Here is a 22,776-nt window from a genome sequence, read left to right as displayed (position 1 = left end):
TGGGTCTATTTCTGGGCTCTCTATTCTCTTCCATTGATGTATGTGTCTGTTCTTTCGCCAGTACCACACTGTCTTGATTAATGTATCTTTATAGTAAGTATTGAAGTTGAGTAGTAACAGTCCTCCAACCTTGTTCTTCTCTTTCAACCTAAGAGTTGGCTGTTCTGGCTCTTTTGCTTCTCCATATAATCTTAAAATCAGTTTGTCAGTGTCCACAAAATAACTCTCTGGGATTTTGATTGGGATTGCATTGAATCTGTAGATCGAGTTGGGAAGAACTGATATCTTGGCAATATTGATTTGTCCAATTCTTGAGTAGGGAATCTCTCTCCATTTATTTAGTTCTTCTTTGACTTCGTTCATCAGAGTTTTGTAGTTTTCCTCATACAGATCTTGAACATACTTTGTTAGATTTATTCCTAAGAATTTAATTGTTTTGGGTGCTGATGTAAATGGTATTGTTTTTTTAATTTCAAATTCCACTTGTTCATTACTAGTATATAGGAAAGCTATTGGTTTTTGTATATTAACCTTGTATCCTGCTACCTTGCGATTATGACTTATTATTAGTTCCAGGACTTTTTTTGTTGAATCTTTCCATAGATGGATGTTCTACATAGTCGTGTCATCTGCAAAGACATTTTTATATCTTCCTTCCCAAACTGCAGGCCTTGTGTTTCCTTTACTTGTGTTACTGCATTAGGTAGGACTTCCAGTATGATATTGAAAAGCAGTAGTTAAAGGGGATATCCTTGCCTTATTCCTGATCTTAGTGGGAAAGCTTCTCACCACTAAGTATGATGTTAGCTGTAGGTTTTTTGTAGATGTTCTTTATCGAGTTGAGGAAGTTACTCACTATTTCTAGTTTGCTGAAGAGTGTTTTATCATGAATGAGTGTTGGATTTTGTCAGATGCTTTTTCTGCATCTATTGATATGATCATGTGGTTTTCCTTCTTTAGCCTATTGATGTGATGGATTACATTAATGAATTTTCCAATGTTGCACCAGCCTTGCATACCTGGGATAAATCTCATTTCATCATGGTGTATAGTTCTTTTTATACATTGTTGGGGTCAATTGGCTAATATTTTCCTGAGGATTTTTGCATCTGTGTTCATGAGAGATACTGATCTGTTGTTTTCTTTTCTCATAATGTCTTTGTCTGGTTTTGATATTAAGGTATTGCTGGCCTTGTGAATGAGTTAGGACATATTACCTCTGCTTCTAGCTTCTGAAAAAGATTGTAGAGAATTGGTATAATTTCTTCCTTGAATGTTTGGTAGAATTCACCAGTGAACCCATCTGGGTCTGGTGCTTTCTGTTTTGTAAAGTTATTATTGATTCAATTTCATTAAACGATACAGGCCTATTCAGATTGTCTGTTTCTTTTTGTGTGAGTTTTGGCAGATTGTGTCTTTCAAAGGAATTGGTCCATTTCATCTAGGTTATCAAATTTGTGGGCATAGAATTGTTCATAGTATTCCTTTATTTTTTTAATGTCCATGCGATCTGTAGTGATATCCTCTCTTTCATTTCTGATAGTAGTAATTTGTGTTTTCACTCCTTTTCTCTTAGGCTGGCTAGATGCTTTTGATTTTATTGATCTTTCTAGAGAACTAGCCTTTGATTTCTTTGATTTTTTTCCATTGATTTCCTGTTTTCAATTTCACTGATTTCTTCTCAAGTTTTTATTTCTCTTATCTGCTTACTTTGAATTTAATTTGCTCCTCTTTTTCTACTTTCCTAAAATGGAAGCTTAGATTTTTTTTTTTTTTTTTTTTTGCCTTTTAGTATGCTGTGTAATTTTTTGTTGAAAGGTGGACATGATGTACTAGGTAAAAGGAAAATAGGCCTTTAGTGATGTGGTGGTGAGGTGTGGGGGAGGGGCAGTGTTTTTAGTCCTGTGATTAGGTCTCAGTCTTTTGGTGAGCTTGTGCCCCTGAACTGTCGGGGTTTGTCTGGATATTAGATTTAGGTTATATATCTTTGGCAGGAATCTCACAGAAGTGATATTATCAGATGGTGTACAATTTTTGTTTCTCTCTTTACTAATGATGTTCACTTTGATTACTTAAGGTGGTATGTGTCTGTGTTCTCAGCTGTAAACTTACTCTTGTTTTCCTTGGTAATTAAATATTTTTGTGGGGCGGAATTAGAAAATTATGAAAATATTCATTCCTCATTAAACCTTCAGTTTATTCATTTGTTTATATTGTGTAAGTATGGACTTATAGTTTTCTCTTTTTATTTAGTGGGTTACAATCTTTAGCTATTATTTTTTGTCCCAGACTTGGGCATTGGAAGCTCTTTCAAGCTTCTTCTGTTTCCTTTTGACTATCTCCATGATTCTTTGAGCTTTTTCTTGTTTTCTGGCACAAAAAGATGGTCCAGGCTCATCTTGTACTTTTCCTGTCTCAGCCCTGGATTCAGCCGTTTGTATAAGAATGATGTTTAGAAGTCGTGATCCAGGTGCTAGGTATGCCAATTGCTATTGCTACTTGCAGGCCCTTTCAGTGGAAAAAGTTAGGGAATTTGTGCATGTATGTATACATACACACACACACATATATATACACACACAGGAGTATATATACATATACACCTTTATATTACTGTTTGTCCATACGTATATTGAACAGCGTACATTCACCTTGACACCTTCAGTCTTTCCAATCCTACACCACAAGATTTATCCTAGTGTTCTCCCTTTCCATATTTGTAACTCCCTTCCTGACAGTGAGAGACCTGTCGTAGTTATTAGTTTGACTTCTCAGCTCTGCTGACCTTACTGTAATGGCTACCCTTATTAAAGTGTTTAATTGTGAGATACTGTGCTAAGTGCTTTATGTTTGTTATTTAATTTCATCTTCTCAACAACACTATAACAACTTTGCAGAAGAAAAATGAAGACTAAAGGATATCATATAGTTTCTCCATACAACTAGTAAATGACAGAACTGGGATTGGAGCCTTGTCTATGTGACTCTAGTGTCTGTGCTCTTAACCATTATGCTATTTTTTAGCCAGTGTTGCAGTAAGCATATTTCTTCAGAAGGAGTCAAGGATTGCTTGTTTATAGGGTATGCATATATAAAGCTTTGATAAACCCTGATATATTATCCTCCAGAAGGTTATACTTGTCTATACCTACCAACACGGAGAGTGCCCACTTTCCTGCAGTCTCCCTAACACTGAATATTGTCTATTATTTTAGTTATGTGTAGTTTTGTTTTTTCCTTAATCAATTTGAAAAACCTTGTCCCTCTCCAGTCTCTTCATTCCGAAGCCTATTTGATTATATCAGTTCTCTTCTCAAAATTGTTTCATGGTTTTCTCTTATCTTAGAAAACCATCTAAATATTTTCAACATGGTATTAAAGAAGACCCTTTATGATTTGGCCTCTGCACATCCCTTCAGCCTTGCCTCTTTCTATATGTCAGTCCTTACTCTCTGATGCAGCTCACCACACCTATTTAATTTCTCTATCCACATGCTTTCTCTTTCTTCTGAGTCTTTGTACATATTGTTCCTTCTGCCTAGAACATTCTTTTCCACTCCCTCATTCTCTATTCTCTCATCTTTCACTTTTTAGCCAAATTTTGGTTATTTTTCAGTTCCCACTTTAGATTCACTTCCTTCAGGAAACCTATGATGCCTTTTCTATATGGTTTATTAAATTGAAGTTTTAAAAATGTTATCTTATTTCAAAATATGACTTTTATGTGCAGAAAGACAATGATGGTTAAATAAAGTTTCTTTGGAGAGCATAGTAAAAAAAATCTTATTGAGATATTAACTGTATCCATGAAAACTGCCAAGCAAGTTAAAAAGTATAACAAGCTTTCAAAATCTTGTCATGGTTTATGGCAAACTGCAGTGTAGTTTAATTGTGTTTTTCTCCATAAAGTACCTGCCGACCTGTCTGGACTTGATCCCAAGGACATTGTGGCAGTGCTGAATGAGGAGGAAGGCTACCATCAAATCGGCCCAGCTGAGTATTGTACTGACTACTTCATTATGTCAGTTACCATAGCGTTCGCCACCCAGTTGGAGCAGGTGAGACTTTCCCTCAGATTAGTGATTCATGAAGAACCTGAAAACATTTTATTTTTTAAATCTGCCTTTTAGATATTAAAAAGATTTGCAAGCGGACTTTTTTTACTTTTTAAAAATAATTTAGAAAAATGTTTTCTTTCATATCAGAAAGCATTTTTGCTTTAGGAAAAGAATAAATTGGGATGATCTTGGTGGTAAGATAATCTCTCAGGATTTAGAAGAAAGACCATCAATTAACATTGTTTTTCATTGTACTGTGTGGCATTGTAAGGACCGGTATGAAAGGGGTTTTTTTCAAAGCATTGAATAATTTAGTTTTAGGAGAAATGTGCAGTGTTGGGAACACTTTGTCTCAGTCATACCTTAATAGCTGTCGGGTCTGGGATTAGATTTTACCTTATTTGCAAAGTAACAAATTAGCCTGTTACTGTTTCTTGGATGCAGCCAGAAGACAGAAGGTTCTTGGATCAGAGACAAAGGACTGTATTACTCTAAGCACAGCAATGCAGTGTGAATATCAGCATATTTCCTTCAGTTCCTGTTACCCCAAGTCCCATGGGGCTGACCCAGAGGGGTCCAGGTGGTTGCTTTGCACATGGTGGGGTTGTGTCACAGCTGAGAAACACAGAACATGGGGAATACACCACTTTTATTGTAATCAGTCCTGGTCTCTTTCTGGGAAAACATGTTACCTTATCTCTCAAGAATACTAGCTGTATTAACAACCCTGGGAAATGGCCTGGGCAAGAGTGGTTGGGGCCTCGCAGTCTTGAAACACTCAGCAAAAGTGTGCAGGGCCATTCGGGGCCCATGACAGATTGCCTCTTCCCCACAATAGCTTGACACAGAATTAGCTGTTATTCCATTGTCCGTCTCAGGATCAAGTCCAGTTTTCTAGACATTATGTTGGTCTATAGCAGCTGAAATAAATTAATATTTTTGGAAATAGAGAGTATGGCTTATGACCCTAAAATTTTTATCAGACTGTTCACTATCTTAGAGCTACAGAATTCCCACGTAGTCCACATTCACAAGTGAAATATGAGTTAGTGACCACATATCTATATGACTCTCAAGATTTATCAGGTAAAGATTTTCTCAGGATATATGTTTAACTTTGTCACACTGAATTCATGCCCACTACAAAAAGCACTTTTATGTGTATATTCTTTGAGCTTTACTCTTTCTCTACAAATTTGGTACTGTCATTTCCTCATTGACACTTTATATATTTGCTTTTTTCTTTATCAATTTCCTTATTTTTCTTCTGTTCATAGAGCTCTGCTAGTGGATTGCCGCACTTAATACCACTCTGGTTGGTGGGAAAGCCAGATGTCCACTGTCTTTACCACGTCAGAACACACATTAGATAATGAGTCTACTGTGTTTTTACTGTGTTATTAAATATCTGCAGAGCATTTTAAATTGCCACTTTATTTTTAATATTTTCAACTCCATAGGGAGGCATAATTGTTAATATTTATCATTTATTACGTGTTATGTTCTGTGAAATAGGCATTGTGCTACTGCTTTGCATATGTTGCATTTAATCCTACCACAACTTTAGGGGATTATTATGTTCATTTTTGAGATGAGGAAACCGAGTTTTAGGAATATTTTACAGCTAGTAAATGGCCTAGGTATTTCTGGCCGTATGGTCACTTTCCACATTCTATTATTCCCATATTATGCTCTCTTGCCTCTTAGGAGGTTTTGGAATAAGATGGATTTGAGTGGAATCTCATTCTCAGTACTTAGTAGCTCCTTTAACTTAGGCAACTTACTTAACCTTTCTGAGACTTGAGTGTTCTCAGTTGTATAGTGGCAATACTACCAGCTTTGCAGATATGCAAGAAGAATGAGATAATATAAAAAAAGTGTCTAGCATATAGTTTGTATGTGTGAAGCTATATTTGCATGGGTAAAAGCTTGTGGGTAATTGAGCTATTGAATTCATAACTAAAACTAATACAGTTTTTGGTAACACAAGGTGACTTAGTGGGACAAATCACTTAGTTTAGTTTGGGAAAAGACCAACACAGATTGATGGCAAACTGTTTGCTATCTCCATTAAAAATGAAGCCAAATAGGTTCCTCAAAACATTAAACAGAATTACCATAGGACCCAGCAATTTCATTCCTAGGTGTATATCAAAAGAATTGAAAACAAGTGTTTAAATAAAAACTTGCATATGAATGTTCATAGCAGCACTATCCACAATATCCAAAAGCTGGAAACAACCCAGATGTCCATCGACGGATGAATGGATAAACAAAATGTATATCCATACAATGGAATATTATTCAACTATAAAAGGAATGAAGTACTGATACATGCTACAACATGGATGAATGTTGAAAACATGCTGAGTAAAAGAAGCTAGATACAAAAGGCTACATACTGTATGATTCCATTTATATAAAATATCCAGAATAGGCAAATACATAGAGACAAGCAGATTTGTGGTTTCCAGGGGCTGGAGAGAGGGCGGAATGGGGAGTGAGTGCTTAATGGTTATGGCGTTTCTGTTTGGTGTGATGAAAAAGTTCTGAAACTAGATAGTGGTGATGGTTGCACAGCGTTGTGAACATACTTAATGTTACTGAGTTGTACACTTTTTAATGGTTAAAATGATAAGTTTTCTGTTATGTGTATTCTACAATAATTTAAAAAAAAACAAAAAATTAAGCCCAGTAGTTTAGTCATCCCTTGGTATTGCTTAATATTTGTTTGCTTTTTTCATTCTTTACAGACAAGCCAAGGATTTTAAAAATTGCCATTTAGTTTTTTCTTCTCGGCCTAGTCAAAGGCAATGTGAGAAAGCATCTAGCAATAAATAAACTAAAAACATACCTTTTCAGATGCAAATCAGTGACTTTAGAACATGAGACTATAAAGTTATAATAGAATGGAGGAATGAGTTTGCAGCAGTAAGACTGGATGGTGATAATCTTGCTTCCTTCTTTTCTTAAATATTGAAAGTTAAGGGTAAAAAAAACGTAGTTTTTAAATCCAAGGATGATAAAGAATTTTTAAAGGAATCTCTTCTCTTAGTGGGAATTACTTAGAACTAAATGTATTATGAAATATATAAGGGCCATCTTCATTTCTTAAATTTTTTATTGTTTTCTGATTATGGAAGAAAGAAAAAGAAAATGGAAGTCCCTTCTAATAAAACTCCTTAGAAGTAATCACTGTTAAGGGTAGTATATTTTTTCCTCAGACATTTTCCCATGCCCATAACAACAGTTGACTATGTGCTAGGCACGGTTGTAGAAGTGAACGTGTACTAGCTCTTTTAATCCTTCCAACAACCCTACAAGAAATAGAGGTACAGAGTGAGCAAGTAATTTGTCCAAGGTTTCACAGCAAGCCATTGATGGAACTGAGGTTGGGGGTTGAGGGCTTACTCCAGAATTTGTGCTCTTAGCAACTACAGGTGTATAGGTGCTGCCTCTCAATATATATAAATCTACGTGATTAAAATCCACATGATTAAACTCTACTCAATTAAACAAATACATTTTAAAGTATAGGATTAAAGTAATAACTTACTTTATATATAATAATATGCTTTATATAAAATAGTAAATAACTATTGAGTGTTATTATGTGCTCAGTGCTGGGCTGCTTTAATCTAAGTGGTTAGTACTTCTATTTTCACAAACTAGACAAATTGTCCTGTAGCTTTTTTTTTTTACCTAACAGTATGTCTTAGATAACTTTCATGTCAGTGTATCATTATTAAACAGCCATCCTATGTGATAACTATAATATATTTACACCATCTCCTATTGATGAACATGTCAGTTGTTTATAGTTTATTGTTATTTTTAACAACATGGTAGCAAACATTGTGTCCGTTAGAAGATATTTTATATATACCTTTTTTTGCTGGGAAAGATTCACCCTGAGCTAACATCTGTTGCCAGTCTTCCTCTTGCTCTCTTTTTTTTTTCCTCCCCAAAGACCCGGTACATAGCTGTATATTCTAGTTGTAAGTCCTTTCTAGTTCTTCTCTGTGAGCCACCACCACAGCATGGCTACCGACAGACGAATGGTGTGGTTCTGCACCCAGGAACCAAACCCAGGCCACCGAAGCCTTTAACTGCCAGCCTTTAACTGCTAGGCTATCAGGGCTGGCTCAGAAGATATTTTATAATTTTTGGGACAGGAATCCCATGTCTTCATCATATGTGGCCATGAAACTACCAACTTTGAGAAGTAACACTCCTAGTATAGAAGGCATCCTTTTGCAACTGTTAATTTATAGATTTCCAAATTTTGACAGAGAGGCTAAAAAGCTTTTTTATCAAAGGCCTGGACTAAGATGTTATATTAACCAGCCTGGATTAAAATTTTTTAAAAACCTTCTCTTCATTTATGAAGAGGATGGTGGAGTAAGGATAAGATGAAATAAGGTATATGGAAATAAAGAAAGCTCAGTTGAATGAAATATAAACTTTAAAACAAGTTAAATCTATAAAAATATTTTACTCTCTGTGCTTTTCTAAGATAAACCATTAAAAATTAAACTAGTAATTTGGCAGAGATTTGGAAATTTTGAGTGATTAATTTTAAGACTTGAAATAAAAAAAATCAACATTTTTAGCAAATATTTTTGGAGTTCATCAGACATTAATAAGCATGGTTAGTGGTTTACAAAGTAATACTCTTCTTTTTCCTTAAATGTTTAGTTAATTCCATGTACCATGAAACTTCCAGAAAGACAACCTGAATTTTTCTTTTACTATTCTTTACTGGGAAATGATGTTACAAATGAACCCTTCAATGATTTGATCAACCCAAACTTTGAGCCGGAGAGAGCGTCTGTTCGAATACGTAGCAGTATACAAATTCTTCGTGTTTACCTGGCTCTTCAGTCTAAACTACAGGTAAGTACTGCAGAAAGTTGTCTTTTATTAGAGATCATTTTTTTTTCCTTGGTAGGAAGATTAGCCCTGAGCTAACATCTGTTGCCAATCTTCCTCTTTCTGCTGAAGAAGATTGTCCCTGAGCTAACATCTATGCCTATCTTCCTCTATTTTATATGTGGGATGCAACCACAGCACAGCTTGATGAGCAGCGCATAGTTTTGCACCTGGGATGCGAACCTGCAAACCCCGGGCTGCCAAAGTGGAGCACGCAAACTTAACCAGTACACCACCAGGCCGGCCCCTAGAGAGGATTAGAGAAGTACCTAAACTCTGTCTTATTCAGTAGTGGAAATCATCTTTCTGCCACATCTTTTAATTTTTTAGGAATTATCCTTACCTGTAAAGTCATAATGTAACAGTTCAGAATTTTAGGAGATATACCTCCTTACCTAGTTATTGTGAAAAGAGATATGTCAGATATCAGTCCTTTATAATAAAAAATTGTGCCTGGAGCCTAAAGCTGTGGGCACAGGGAAGGTTTCTTTTTTTTTTTTTTTGTGAGGAAGATCAGCCCTGAGCTAACATCTGTGCTAATCCTCCTTTTTTTCCCCCAAAGCCCCAGTAGATAGTTGTATGTCATAGTTGCACATCCTTCTAGTTGCTGTATGTGGGACGCAGCCTCAGCATGGCCAGAGAAGCAGTGCGTTGGTGCACACCCGGGATCCAAACCTGGGCTGCCAGCAGTGGAGCTCGCGCACCTAACCGCTAAGCCACAGGGCTGGCCCGTGGTTTCATTATTGTTAGTGGAGTTCGTAGCTGTAGGCACACAGATCACTGTCTAGATTTCAGAATTTATATACCTTATTGCTATTAAAAGCAAAGAGATAACACAACTGTCTAAAACCTGCCCTTGAATTGAGTAGTTTTTTTAAACTAATTTTAAATTGGACTCTATTTAAAAGGGAACCTTACCTAGTGAAAATTAGTATTCTGTTTTTTTTTGTTTTTTTTTTTTGTGAGGAGATCAGCCCTATGCTAACATCGGCCAATCCTCCTCTTTTTTTGCTGAGGAAGACTGGCCCTGGGCTAACATCCGTGCCCATCTTCCTCCACTTTATATGGGACGCCGCCACAGCATGGCCTGACAAGCGGTGCGTTGGTGCGCGCCCGGGATGCCAACCGGCAAACCCCGGGCTGCCGCAGTGGAGCACATGCACTCAACTGCTTGCGCCACCAGGCCGGCCCCAGTATTCTGTTTTTTATTACAATTTCTTTTAATCAGACTGAAATGGGGTAGTGAAATATAGGGCTAGGTAGTCATTTGTTTAAAGAAAACTGATCAGTCATTAGACTTTGCTTGCATTTTAGGTGGGAAGTGAGAAGAGGCATTAAGAAATTTTAGTAGAACTAAATTTTAGAGGTGGTTCTGCTGAATCTAAGATATTTAGAAAGCTGAAGACTATATAAAATGATGAGATACAAGGAAAAAAGCACTTTGAATTTTATTCTGTATCTAACATATCAATCCTTACCAAAAGTACTGACTTATTTATTAGTTTGATTCTCATGGATATTTAAGTCATAAAAATCCTTTCTTTCCAGCACATTAAAAATATACACCTAATAACATTAAGACTAAGTTATAGGTCATCGATGATATTAGAACTAAAAATATTTTCGTATAGTGTTTGCTTATTGTTCATATGAATGTTGAGTTTGCCAAGGCTTCAATAATATAGTAAGGGAAAATAATAGTTATATAACATATACTGGGAACAGCCTGGTTTTTTTTTTTTTTTTTTGTAGTTGGAAAACATGGTAATGTTGAAGTTCTGAGTAGATATCAGTGATTAACAGTATATTCCACCCCAGAAGTATTCTCTTTAACCTTTTACTACTAAGCACTCTGTTTTATATATAAAGTCTGAAAAGCAAGAAAAGAGAGAAAGAAACAGTCAAGGTGTTTTATGGGTGAAAAAAACAAAATTATTTGAGGTTCGTTAATTTCCAAATGGGGCTGGATCCACTAACTTATTTTTTAGAACTGTGTTTAAATTAACGTTGAAATGGAAATAGAAAAAAATATTTGAGGTATTTGTTTTCTACTTAAATTCATGTATTCATGATAAAATTTGCATATATAAAGTAGCATAGTAAAATATTAAAGTAACCATAGCTCACCAAGGAGACAGAATAGAGACAAGGGTGATGACATATGAGTGTATGGTACTGAAAGGAAAAATGAAAAAGAACAGCTTTATTATTGAGTTCTTGGTAAACTTTGTGCCTTATCAACAGTTTTAACAATCATGTGTGAGCCTCTTACTTGATTGGTCACTGCAGGTCAGATAACCTGCATTATACTTTCCTTCTATGGATCATTTTATAGCTTTTTGTTTACATGTTTAGGAGGAAGGAAACAGTATAAAGCCCTGTCATGATTTTCCCTTTCATATTAGATCCATCTCTGCTGTGGAGACCAGTCACTTGGAAGTACAGAAATACCCTTAACCGGCTTACTGAAAAAGGGTAGTACAGAAATCAACCAGCGCCCGGTGACAGTTGAGGGTGCTTTTACCCTTGACCCTCCAAATCGAGCCAAACAAAAGCTTGCACCTATTCCTGTGGAGCTGGCCCCAACTGTGGGAGTGTCTGTGGCTCTGCAGAGAGAAGGCATAGACGCCCAGGCAAGTAGTGACCCACCTTCCCCTCCTCCGGCTTCTTGGATGTCACTCACGGTTACTCACAAAAGTTGAACTTCAAAAGAGTTACCTTGCATAAGACAGTATTTATTACTCTAAATTAGTGGCCTATATTTTATGATACGTCCTCTCTGATAAGACCTTTCTGAAAAGTCTTTGGCTTCCGCTACTCCAGTTTATAAGTGACTGTATCCAGAACCTTTTGGTATAGTCTTCTCATGTACTAGAAACCATTCCCCTCACCCCACCCCCACCTCATAGTCAGTGGCTATGGCAGAAAAGGAACTCCGGTAAAAGAGAACCTTTTTACACCTAGTTTGTGGGAATCTGCATTAATAGCATCTTTTCTGCTTGACTCAACTTAGCTAAGGCAAGGTTCTTGGTTCATTAGTGCTTTATAGTCCTCACTCTCTTTAGCCAACAGAGATGGGCATTTATTTGAATTTATATGTTTTTTGATTGTATATATCCCCAGAATCAACTTTCACATCATGTTCTTTTAAAGAACTGATCTTTATATAGGTTATGAATTAATAGAAAAACTGAAGTGAGAGTTTAAAAAATATATATGCATATATTTTTAGAAGGTAGTGGAGCAAAAGAGAGGAAGAAAATCACTTTTAAATTGAATGTCCCTTCTTACCTGTATAGGATGCATTTTGGTACTTAGCTCTGGATATCCTATTTTCTTCCTGTTCATCTTCCTTTTTCTGGTCCTAGATGCTATAAGAAAATTTGCAAATTATGAAGAAAAATAGACTAGGAATATCCAAACTGGGAAAGGAAGCTTATATTTTTAAAAAACAACATCAAGTTCTTTGCTTAATTATGAGGGAAAGTTCTTTGCAAATTATACTTTATTTAAAAATTGTTTTTAGTCATTAATTGAATTAAAGACCCAGACTGAACATGAGCCACAGCATTCAAAGAAGAGAGTTTTAACTCCCATAAAGGAGAAGACACTTACTGGGCCAAAATCACCAAGCATGTCCCCTGTCCCGCCTCACAACCAGTCACCTCCTACAAAAGATGATGCAACAGAAAGTGAAGTGGAAAGCTTACAGTATGATAAGGACACGAAACCAAATCCAAAAGGTAAGATGTTCTTTCCACAGATCTTTTAGTATAGATTTTGCAGCCATCTAATAAATGACTATGAGAGTTTTCATGGGTTCTAAGTAAAAATTGTGAATTTTTTTTAAGAACCAATAACGTGTGGCAATGTAAAAAAATTTAAAGTAGTTGCAATCTGTTTAACTTCTTTATAGAATTTGCTAAAAGATAATAAAATTTTTCGTTTACTTTTGCATTGGAAATAGTAGTCTCTTAAAGTGAAATTAAAAGATATAGTTCTTTCAAACAGATTTTTAAGTAGTAAACTCCCAAATATCTTGAATACATTAGAATTTTAGAGGAAAGCTACTAACTGCGTCTTACAGTAAACTCATAATAATCATTTTTGATCCTAAAGTTAAGAGTCTGAGAATGCATATTTATCTGGCTTTATAAAATTTTTCCATTCATTGCATAAAGATCTACAGTTATATTTAGTAGTGTAAATAATTGGAGTGGTGGTGGATTAGGAGTTAGACGTTTGGGTGTGAGTTGTAGCTCTGTCACTGAGTAGCTGTATGACTTGGGCCACTCACTAAAACATCTCTGGTCTGTGATAGGATTGGATTAGAGAGCTCTGGCTTTTCAAGTTTTAGCTTTTGTTAGACTATCATATGTGCCTAGAATAACCAAAACTACTTTTTAAAAAATGATGTAATTATGTCTGCACTAAGTCTCAGATACCCTTCGAATGTTGAGCTGCCTCTTGGAAATAAGTTAGTGCCTGCCAGGCTGCTGTCATGCATAGCTGCAGTGGCTGTGTGCTTTTATGTTTTGCAGTGTGTGTTGAGAGTAAGCTCTTTTTTTTTACACAGTCCTATAATGGGAATTAAAGCCTATATCATTTTGGAAAAATCATTTTAAGATGTTTGCCTCAGTTCATATGTTTATAAAACCAAATAGTCAAATTCCTTGCTTAAAAAGAGATGAGATGATATCTTTAAATTATCTGAATGACTTAAGAGAAACCGTCAGCAAATGGAATTTAAAAAAAAAAAATTTGTGTTTATTTTAGCCGTCAGTTCTTCTGTACCTGCTTCACTAGCCCAGCCAGTGACTACAACAAAGGCTTCAGAAGCAGCTTCAGGACAGAAGATTGCTGTTCCAGCAACATCACATCATTTTTGCTTTTCAATAGACTTAAGAAGTGTCCATGACTTGGAAATTGGTTTTCCAATCAACTGTATATTAAGGTGTGATTTGATTTTGTTTCAGAGTATTATTTTCTGAGGAGAAATGCCTTTCCTCTATTTGGGGAGTTGCAGAGAGAGAAATGTCACCAAAAAAGTTATAACATTTGTTAAACAGTGGGCTTAAAGGGGGTAAGGCTATATCATACTGAATTTGAACTTAAAGCAGGGTGGCATTGGTGGTATGAGAGGTAACAGTCATACCTATTCTGGTATAATAATTATAAGTCTTTATAATAATTTATTAATGCTCCTATTTAAAATGCAGTGACTCCTGAGCTTAAAATGAGTTGTTTCTGGATACTTGCATCTAATTTTTCAATTCTTTGATTCCTTATCAAGTTGTTTCCAAAATCCTCTGAGCTTTGGTGTGAATAACAGACAAAATCAAAGGGACTCAGCACTGAGTGTGATCGTGAATTCATAGAATGGAAGTCTTTCCATCGCGGCTTAAGTTGTGCATTTTGCCTAATGTTAGAGGCTGAGAATTATTACTAAAATGTTTTTTTTAATTTGAAAATTGAAGGTCAGAAAAAGGTTTTCTGTTAGACATAGCTTTTCTCAAAGGGTTTGTATAACATCTCTTAAAATTGTTTTTAGAAATAGAATTATTACTTATTCTCTACTTTAGTTTTTTGTCTTTTTCTCCCTCTGCTCCTTTAGCTGAGATCTCTCTTCTGGTGCTACTAGAGAATCTGATCTTAGGGTGCCTAGAGAGGATGTTGGCCAGAAGCATAGAAATAAGGGAGTATCTATAATTAGTTGCTGTGAGGGGGAAGCCTTGTACAAGCCCACTTAGAAAGCACTAATACTAGTTCTTGCCTTTCCTTCTTGCCTTAAGAGCCATTTGTTTAAGTGGCTACAGTATGCCAGTAGTGTGCCTGGTATTAGGGGTATGTGGGCTTTATAAACAAAGAGTTCAACCTAGTGAAGAAGACAGATTGAGAAATAAATCAACATATAAGGGAGGCTAGTAGTTCACTTGACAAAGAAAAGGGGAAAGAATATTCTAAACTGAGAAAATAGTCATGACCCACTTAACACTCCACGTAGAATTCACTTGATGATAAGGACTACTGGTTCAGTCTTTGATTCATTTTAAGGCATTATTGAAAATATTAACTGGCCATTTAATTTTCTGTTCGATAAATTTTATGTTATCATGCTCTGCATTGGTATGAAATCGTAGTTTGCAACTACATAATGGAATTTGTAAGGTAACACTGATATTTGAAAAAGTTTGTATTTGATTTGTTTTTTTGGTTTGTTTTTTAATCACTACATCCTGTAGTGGGGTGGTAGGTGGTTGAATTTCTGGGGCATGAACTCTGAGATGACCTGATTTCAGTGGATGTGTAATTATGTAGGAATTGAGTGAATGCACAGGATTCTTCTTGTAGGAAAAGCAATTTTTGCTAGTAGAGTTTAAATTCTAGTTTTCATAATGAATAACAAGATATAAGATAAAATTTAAGCAAGCGTTATAATATCTTTGTATTTGTCTTTAAATACAAAATAGGTTCAGCAGTAGTCAGGCATTCTTTCTTTTAATCTGGTGTGGTTTTTATGATGACAGGAAGAAATACAGTAATGTTATCTCACTCTGATTCATCTGTAGTATATTTGAGTTGCCTTTGTCCTTGATTCTCTGTTCAAAGACAGGATACATACACGCATCCTTTTGGAGTTGACTAAGAGCTTTTTAGCTCATAAAAGATCAGGACATTATTGTGTAAAGGAAAATAGGTTTAGAAATTAAATTCAGCAAGCATTTCTTGAGTGTTGACTATATGGCGGAAGCTACTTGTTTGTTCCTGGGAGTGCAAAGATGAAAAAGACAGGAACCATGCCCTCGAGGAACTCTTAAGCAGATGGCAGCTCGGTCTTTGTTTGGTGGAGTCATTTCCATTCCTAAATCTTTGTCTTATTTGGAGTGTATCAAAATGACCATCTCTTCCTTATTTGGTGTCATTGCTTCAAAATACCAGAATTCTCCTTTTTCCCCAGAGAGTCATTGAAAGATTACCTACAAAGCAACTTTGGGCACTAGTACTGTGCAGATAATGCATTTTCTGTATAATTTCTATAACTTTTATATCAATACTGAAAATACTTGTATAATTTTTAAAGTTGGTGATAAGAATAAAACCATAGTGTATTTGTATCATTTATTTATTTAAAAAAATTCTATTTGCTCATAATATTCCTATTATACTTTTTTTAACAGGCTATAAATCTTATCTGTAAATCATATTTTAAGATTTTGTTTTTCTTAAATTCTAGGTACTCATATCCATTCTTTGGAAGTGCAGCTCCTATTATGACTAATCCTCCTGTAGAAGTTCGGAAAAACATGGAAGTTTTCCTTCCCCAATCTTACTGTGCATTTGATTTTGCAACTATGCCTCATCAGCTGCAAGATACCTTCTTAAGGTAATGTATATATAACTCTTCAAAATTTGTATCATATAAACCAGAGGAATTCCTATAGGTTTAAATCCACAGCAGTTTATGCATTTGAGAATCTAGAAACAAATATACTAATAATATCTGTGACATTTGTGCTTCCACCGCAAAGTTTTATGTGGTTATAAAGGTTCTTTTCAGATTTTCATATCTTACTTGCCTGAATTTGGATATTAGAACTTTGTTAAAACAATCTATGAGTAATGAAGAAGCTTTGAAAAGTAGTCTTGCCTTTTCCTAATACAATATGTGAAGATAAATGGAAACTATTTAGTTTTTATTATTGATTCACTGAATGACTGCAGTGTATTATTTTCTTTTTCTATTTTTTCATCTATATAAAATGGAGATTGTTAATCCAGTTATCTGAAATGGATTTGTGAAGAAAAATGAGACTTGTGAAATTTTTTTACTTTCTCAGAGTATGACAATTCAAATTTGTATATTATTTTAAAAGGAAGAATGAAGAGTAACTACAAATTAACCGTCTTTGGTAATAATAGTGTTTGAAGAGTTTTCTTTATTGTATAGAAAGAGGTGTAGAAAATATATTAGTATTTCCTATTTGTTACCTGTGGAATTGAGCCTTTACATTCCAGGTAACAGAAACATCTTTGACTCCATAAGGGAATTCAAAAGTTATAGTTAGTTCAGAGTTGATAGATATGAATACATATTTTTCTTTTCTTTAGGATTCCATTGCTGGTTGAATTATGGCACAAGGATAAAATGAGTAAAGATTTACTTCTGGGAATTGCCAGAATCCAGCTTTCTAACATCTTGTCATCAGAAAAAACTCGCTTTTTAGGTTCTAATGGTGAACAGTGTTGGCGTCAAACTTACAGTGAAAGTGTGCCTATTATAGCAGCACAAGGGTAATGCATTTCTCGAAATTGGTCTTAGCTTTGCTTTTTATTCTGATTAGCTAGCTACAACCTTATCCTTTCATATCATCTTTTTTTCTGATCTTTTTTCTTTGACCTGTGGGGGCTATATCCTCGTTTGCTCTCAGCTTTCTGATAACCAATATACCCTCACAAAGTGAGGAATGTATGCTACTATAGTACTGTAATACTCAGACTGTTGAGTAAGTATTTCCCTCCCCTCTCTTTAGCCTGACAATGTTAAATTCAGGATCTATTTTTTTATTTAGTAATTCAAGGTCAAATTTATAATATATTTTACATTATTTTGCATTGGGAATGACTGTGACTATTTTTCTACTTAAAAAAATATTCTAACTTTTGCTTCAAATCTAAAGTCGGAGAATGTTGCAAATGCTTGGCACTTTTAAAAATGATTTTTTTTGTCCTGAAATTGAGTTCACATATTTTAGACAATATATTTATTGAATGATCTTTTTAAATTTAACAATAGAAACATATTCAGTTTGACATTATGTATCACATGCCTTTATTTTTAAAATGTAGTAAGAATGTAGAAGGAAATCAGGCTCGGTAAAAAGCTGAGATCTAAAAGTGTTATTGAAATTTCTTGCCTTACTCTTTCCCATCCATAGCCACTTCCAGAGAGTGAAGGCTTTAGTAAAACTTATTCACTTGGAAGATCTGGGAACAGGTGTTTTAGAGAATCAAATATTCTGGTTAACTGAAAAATACTTTTTTTTCATAATTCCTGTTACTGAAAATCTGTCTTAAAAATTAGCATTTGTTTCTGTCATTATAAGTAAAATATAATGAAAATAATCAAATAATTACTAGTTGAAGTTATTTTAATGCTGTTTGTATGTTATGAATAAATTTTTATTGCCCTGCTCTGTAGACAGAGAAGTTTTAAGAGATTTACCTAAGTGAAAACTTCAGATAGGATAGTGCTTCATTTTACTGTATTCATTTCTTCTAAAATCTGTGAGATTAGAAGAAAATGTAAAAGTTGGTTAAGTAAGAGTTCTAATTGTGTGAGATCCATTCATTAAAGTTTTATTTGACCAAGAGTTCATGGAATGTATTTGATTTAGACAAAGCCATGGTTTTTTGTTGCCGAGATTTTATTTTCCTCTAACATTTTGTTATTATTTATTTAATGATAAATGCTTAATGCAGTACTATGATACAGAAGGGTACTCATTATGATAAAAATAACATAATTATCCTACTTCAGAAATTATCCTGAGGCAGTGCTCATATCCAGTAAAAGATTGATATACGAGGGTGTTCATCCCAGAAAAAGTAGAAACAGAATTTAAAATAACCTATATATATTCAAGAATAGAGGAATTAAGTTTTTTATTTTACTACGTAAATTCTTTAGTATGTTTTACAGGCATTAAAAATTACATTTTTGAATTAACGTTTATGACATGAGAAAATGCTCCTGATGTAAATAGGAAAAAGGACAAAACTGTATAATCTTAATGTGCATGAGTGCCTGTGTATCTACGTTTACATAAAACAGAATGGAAGGGGGGCCGGCCCCGTGGCTTAGCGGTTAAGTGCTCGCACTCCGCTGCTGGTGGCCCGGGTTCAGATCCTGGGCGTGCACCGACGCACCGCTTGTTGGGCCATGCTGAGATGGGGTCCCACATACAGCAACTAGAAGGATGTGCAACTATGACATACAACTATCTACTGGGGCTTTGGGGAGAAAGAGAGAAAAAAAAAAGGAGGAGGATTGGCAATAGATGTTAGCTCAGGGCCAGTCTTGCTCACCAAAAAGAGGAGGATTGGCATGGATGTTAGCTCAGGGCTGATCTTCCTCACAAAACAACAACAGCAACAAAAAAAAAAACAGAGTGGAAGGAAATAAACAAAATTTTAGCAGTAATTACCTATGCACAGTGACATTTAAAATTTCTCCTTTATACTTTTCAATTTTTATAAATAATCTATAGCTGTTGTCATGTTATATTAAACGTAGGTATGTACTTAACAGGGTGTTTGTGATCAAATAAAATTGTGTATATGGAAGGTCTTGAAGCCTATAGAAGCTGCTGCAGTTTCACCAGCAAGTGTCAGGTGCAAGAAATGTTGCCTACTCAATGCTATAGCATTGGGGAAATGAAGGAAAAATAATGTAAAAGTGTTTCCATGAATTTTAAGATATTTCTGATTTCATTTATAGGTCAAATAACAGGATTATAGATCTTTCTTACACGATGACTCTAGAAGATTATGGACTAGTAAAAATGCGTGAGATTTTTGTCTCTGATTCATCTCAGGTAAATATCACTGAATATTATCAAATAATTCTTTAAAATAGATCTGACATGTGTGTGAGTGTGTTTGTTTCAATATGTTTTTATTCATGTCTCAGGGTTTATCTGCTGTACAACAGAAGCCATCTTCTCTTCCTCCAGCACCTTGTCCTTCGGAAATCCAGACAGAGCCTCGTGAAACCTTAGAATACAAAGCAGCACTTGAGCTAGAAATGTGGAAAGAGATGCAAGAAGACATTTTTGAAAATCAGGTTACTTTTTAAATGTTACTTAAAATCTGTTTTTGTCTACTTAGTATGGTTTTCCTTCTCCATTGTAGGCTTTTCTATGTTCCATGAGTACCCTATCTAGTCCCTTTGAATATCAAGACTGCCTTACTCTTAATGCAAAAGTTGAGAATAAAAGAATACTCAATGTGATAGACTGTCAGGAACTACTCAGAAGGATTCCCCTAAACTTTGTCCATGATTTTTGGGCAAAATTAGGAATGAAGGTTAGAGTTCAGAGGTTAAGAACTTGAAAATTTCTTTTAATTTCAGGTCCTCATTTAACATTCCCTTCTGGAATCTGGAATCATCAGTCTCTAAACAAGAGAGTTAGAAAACAGAACTTACCATCGGCTTTATACTTTCCTAATTATATGGGTATTTCTTGCCTCAGGCAACCTCTGTTTTTTTTTAAAAAATAAAATAGAATGCCTGAGAGAAACATATCAATGATCAGTATTAATTTTTTAGCTGAAAACAACTGATTTGTTTATTTAAAATATTTAGGGTTTTTTTCATGACTTTCTTGTGCAGCTAAAGCAGAAAGAACTGGCTCATATGCAGGCTCTTGCAGAGGAATGGAAGAAAAGGGATCGAGAGAGAGAATCACTAGTAAAGAAAAAGGTAATTACTTGTATAGAAATTGAAGGAAGAATATCAATGATAGTTTCTCTTATATGCACTAAAGAAAGTCTCTTAAAGGAATAACTAGTTATAATGGTGGTCTGTTGGCCTGGATAAAGTGAATAGATGGGTCAGGGGTAGGAGAAAGGATTTTCACTGTAAGATGTTTTGTGCTTTTTGGATTTTGAACCCTGCAAATGTGTTACCTGTTCAAAAAATGTATAAATATGAAAAATGAATACTGGAGCGAAAAAGCTAGCCTCTGTGTGGAAGAGAAAATAGTACATTTAAGTCTATATAAAAATGACAATCTGTAAGTTAATAAAAAGTATCAAAAACTTTTAAGCTGTTTTTAAGAAATGAAGCATGCAATAAATCACATCTTTAGAAATGATAACATGAGACCATCTGATCTTAATCTTGTTCTAGAAAGCAAACATTCAGTATTTATTTACACTCAAGTTTTTGAATAAAACAACCCTGACAATTAGACTTGTTTCAAATATTCCAAATTTAAGTCTTTAAAATACTCTCATGTTAGTGGTTAATGAAGTGTCTATAAAAGGAGAAGATAACCCATTACAGGGTGGTTTGCTACGCTGGACCAAGAGACAGAAGTAGGGTGTGAACTAGAAAACTCTTTAAAGCTATTTTCAAGTCTCGGACTTTAGACCACTTATATTTGGTGTAATTATTAACATGTTTGGGTTTAAATCTGTTATCTTACTCTTGGTTTTTTTCCTCTTGGTTTTCTGTTTATCCCATCTAGTCTTTGTTCCTTTTTTCTCTCTTTTCCTTATTTTCTTTTGGATTCATTGACTTTTTATGATTCCATTTTATTTCTACTATTGCCTTATTAGCTATGTCTGTGTTTTATTGTCTAACTGGTTGCTCTAGAGTTTACAATATACATCCCTAACTTATCACGGTATACCTTCAAATGATATTATTCCGCTTCATGTATAGTATAAGAACTTTTCAACAGTATGCATTCATTTCTTCCCTTCCATTCCTTGCATTATTATTGTCATATTTTTGCTTCTACATATGTTACAAACCCCATAATGTTATTATTTTTGCTTTAAACAGTTACTTTTAGAAGAAATTAAACTTTGAGGCAATAATGTTGTTTATATTAACTATATGTATAACGTTTCTTATAGTATGGGCCTGCTGTAAATGCTGTCAGCTTTTATTTGAGAAAGTCTTTATCTTGCCTTCATTATTGAAAAAGATATTTTTTACTAGGTATAGAATTCTTGATTGACAGTTTTTTCTTTCAAATCTTTAAAGTTGTTCCATTTGTATTTTGGCTTGTATTTCTGATGGAAAATCTGTTGCTGTTGTTATCTTTGGTCCTCTTTGTGTAATACTGTGTCTTTTTGTTCCTCTCACTGCTTTTAAGATTTTTTTTTTAATTACTAGTTTTCAGCGATATCATGGGCCTTGTTCTGTGTGTGTGTGTGTGTGTGTGTGTGTGTGTGTGTGTGTGTGCGCGCGTGTTCGTCCTGCTTGGATTTTTTGAGCTTCTTTGATCCTATTTTTGTTTTGGTGTTTGTTTGTTTTTTTTAGTTTTCATCAAGTTTGGAACATTTTGGGCTTTTGTTTCTCAACCAGTTTTCCTCTCTTTCTCCTCTCATTCTTAGATTGCAACTTATATGCACATTAGACTGCTTGATATTGTCCCATAGATAACTGGGTTAAGTCTTTTTTTTTTCCTCTCAATGCTTCATTTTGGATATTTTCTATTGCTGTGACTTCAGGTTCACTGATCTTTTCTTCTGAAGGGTCTAATTTGCCATTAATCCCATTCAGCATAATTTTTCATTTCATATACTGTATTTTTCATCCCTGGAAGGTCCAGTTGGGTATTTTTTTTTCAAGCATATTCTACTTTTCATCATGTTCGTGTTTTCCTTTACATTCTTGAATATGTGGAATATATTTATAATAAGTTATATGCTAGTTCCAGCATGAATATTATTTTGAGGTCAGTTTTTATTGTTTTTTTTCTCCTGATTATAGGTTACATTTTTGTACTGCTTTGCATGCCTGGAAATTTTTTTTATTAGGTGCCAGAAATTGTGAATTTTACATTGTTGATTGCTAGAATTTGTTATATTCCTTTAAAGAGTGTTGTATTTTGTTCTGGTATGCAGTTAAGTTACTTGAGATGAGTTTGATACTTTTAATCTATGTTAGGGTGAGTCTGGAGCATCCTTTAGTGTTGGGCTATTTAGCAACATTTCCCTGAGGACTCCACCTGCTGCTTAGTGCATCAAAAGATCTCTCCACTTTGGCTGG

General features: G+C 34.7%; 1 protein-coding gene across 6 annotated transcripts in view; it reads left to right on the top strand.

Moving 5' to 3' along the window:
• The window catches only part of CEP120 (centrosomal protein 120), a 76,458-nt gene that overhangs the window by 11,483 nt on the left and 42,199 nt on the right, over positions 1 to 22,776 (top strand). For 5 of the 6 annotated variants that reach the window (XM_058539417.1, XM_058539388.1, XM_058539378.1 and 2 more), the window contains exons 5-14: positions 3,910 to 4,058; positions 8,757 to 8,954; positions 11,396 to 11,623; positions 12,517 to 12,733; positions 13,767 to 13,944; positions 16,225 to 16,374; positions 17,100 to 17,282; positions 19,489 to 19,585; positions 19,681 to 19,833; positions 20,383 to 20,472. In XM_058539417.1, the coding sequence (XP_058395400.1) occupies positions 3,910 to 4,058; positions 8,757 to 8,954; positions 11,396 to 11,623; positions 12,517 to 12,733; positions 13,767 to 13,944; positions 16,225 to 16,374; positions 17,100 to 17,282; positions 19,489 to 19,585; positions 19,681 to 19,833; positions 20,383 to 20,472 (1,643 nt within the window). The remainder of the gene's footprint in view (positions 1 to 3,909; positions 4,059 to 8,756; positions 8,955 to 11,395; positions 11,624 to 12,516; positions 12,734 to 13,766; positions 13,945 to 16,224; positions 16,375 to 17,099; positions 17,283 to 19,488; positions 19,586 to 19,680; positions 19,834 to 20,382; positions 20,473 to 22,776) is intronic. The other variant, XM_058539398.1, reaches the window with a different exon arrangement.

This window comes from Diceros bicornis, chromosome 1, assembly GCF_020826845.1.
Source record: "Diceros bicornis minor isolate mBicDic1 chromosome 1, mDicBic1.mat.cur, whole genome shotgun sequence".
Classification (NCBI taxonomy): Eukaryota; Metazoa; Chordata; class Mammalia; order Perissodactyla; family Rhinocerotidae; genus Diceros; species Diceros bicornis.
Note: the sequence above shows the minus strand (reverse complement) of the source record. Positions and strands in the feature narration are given on the sequence as shown.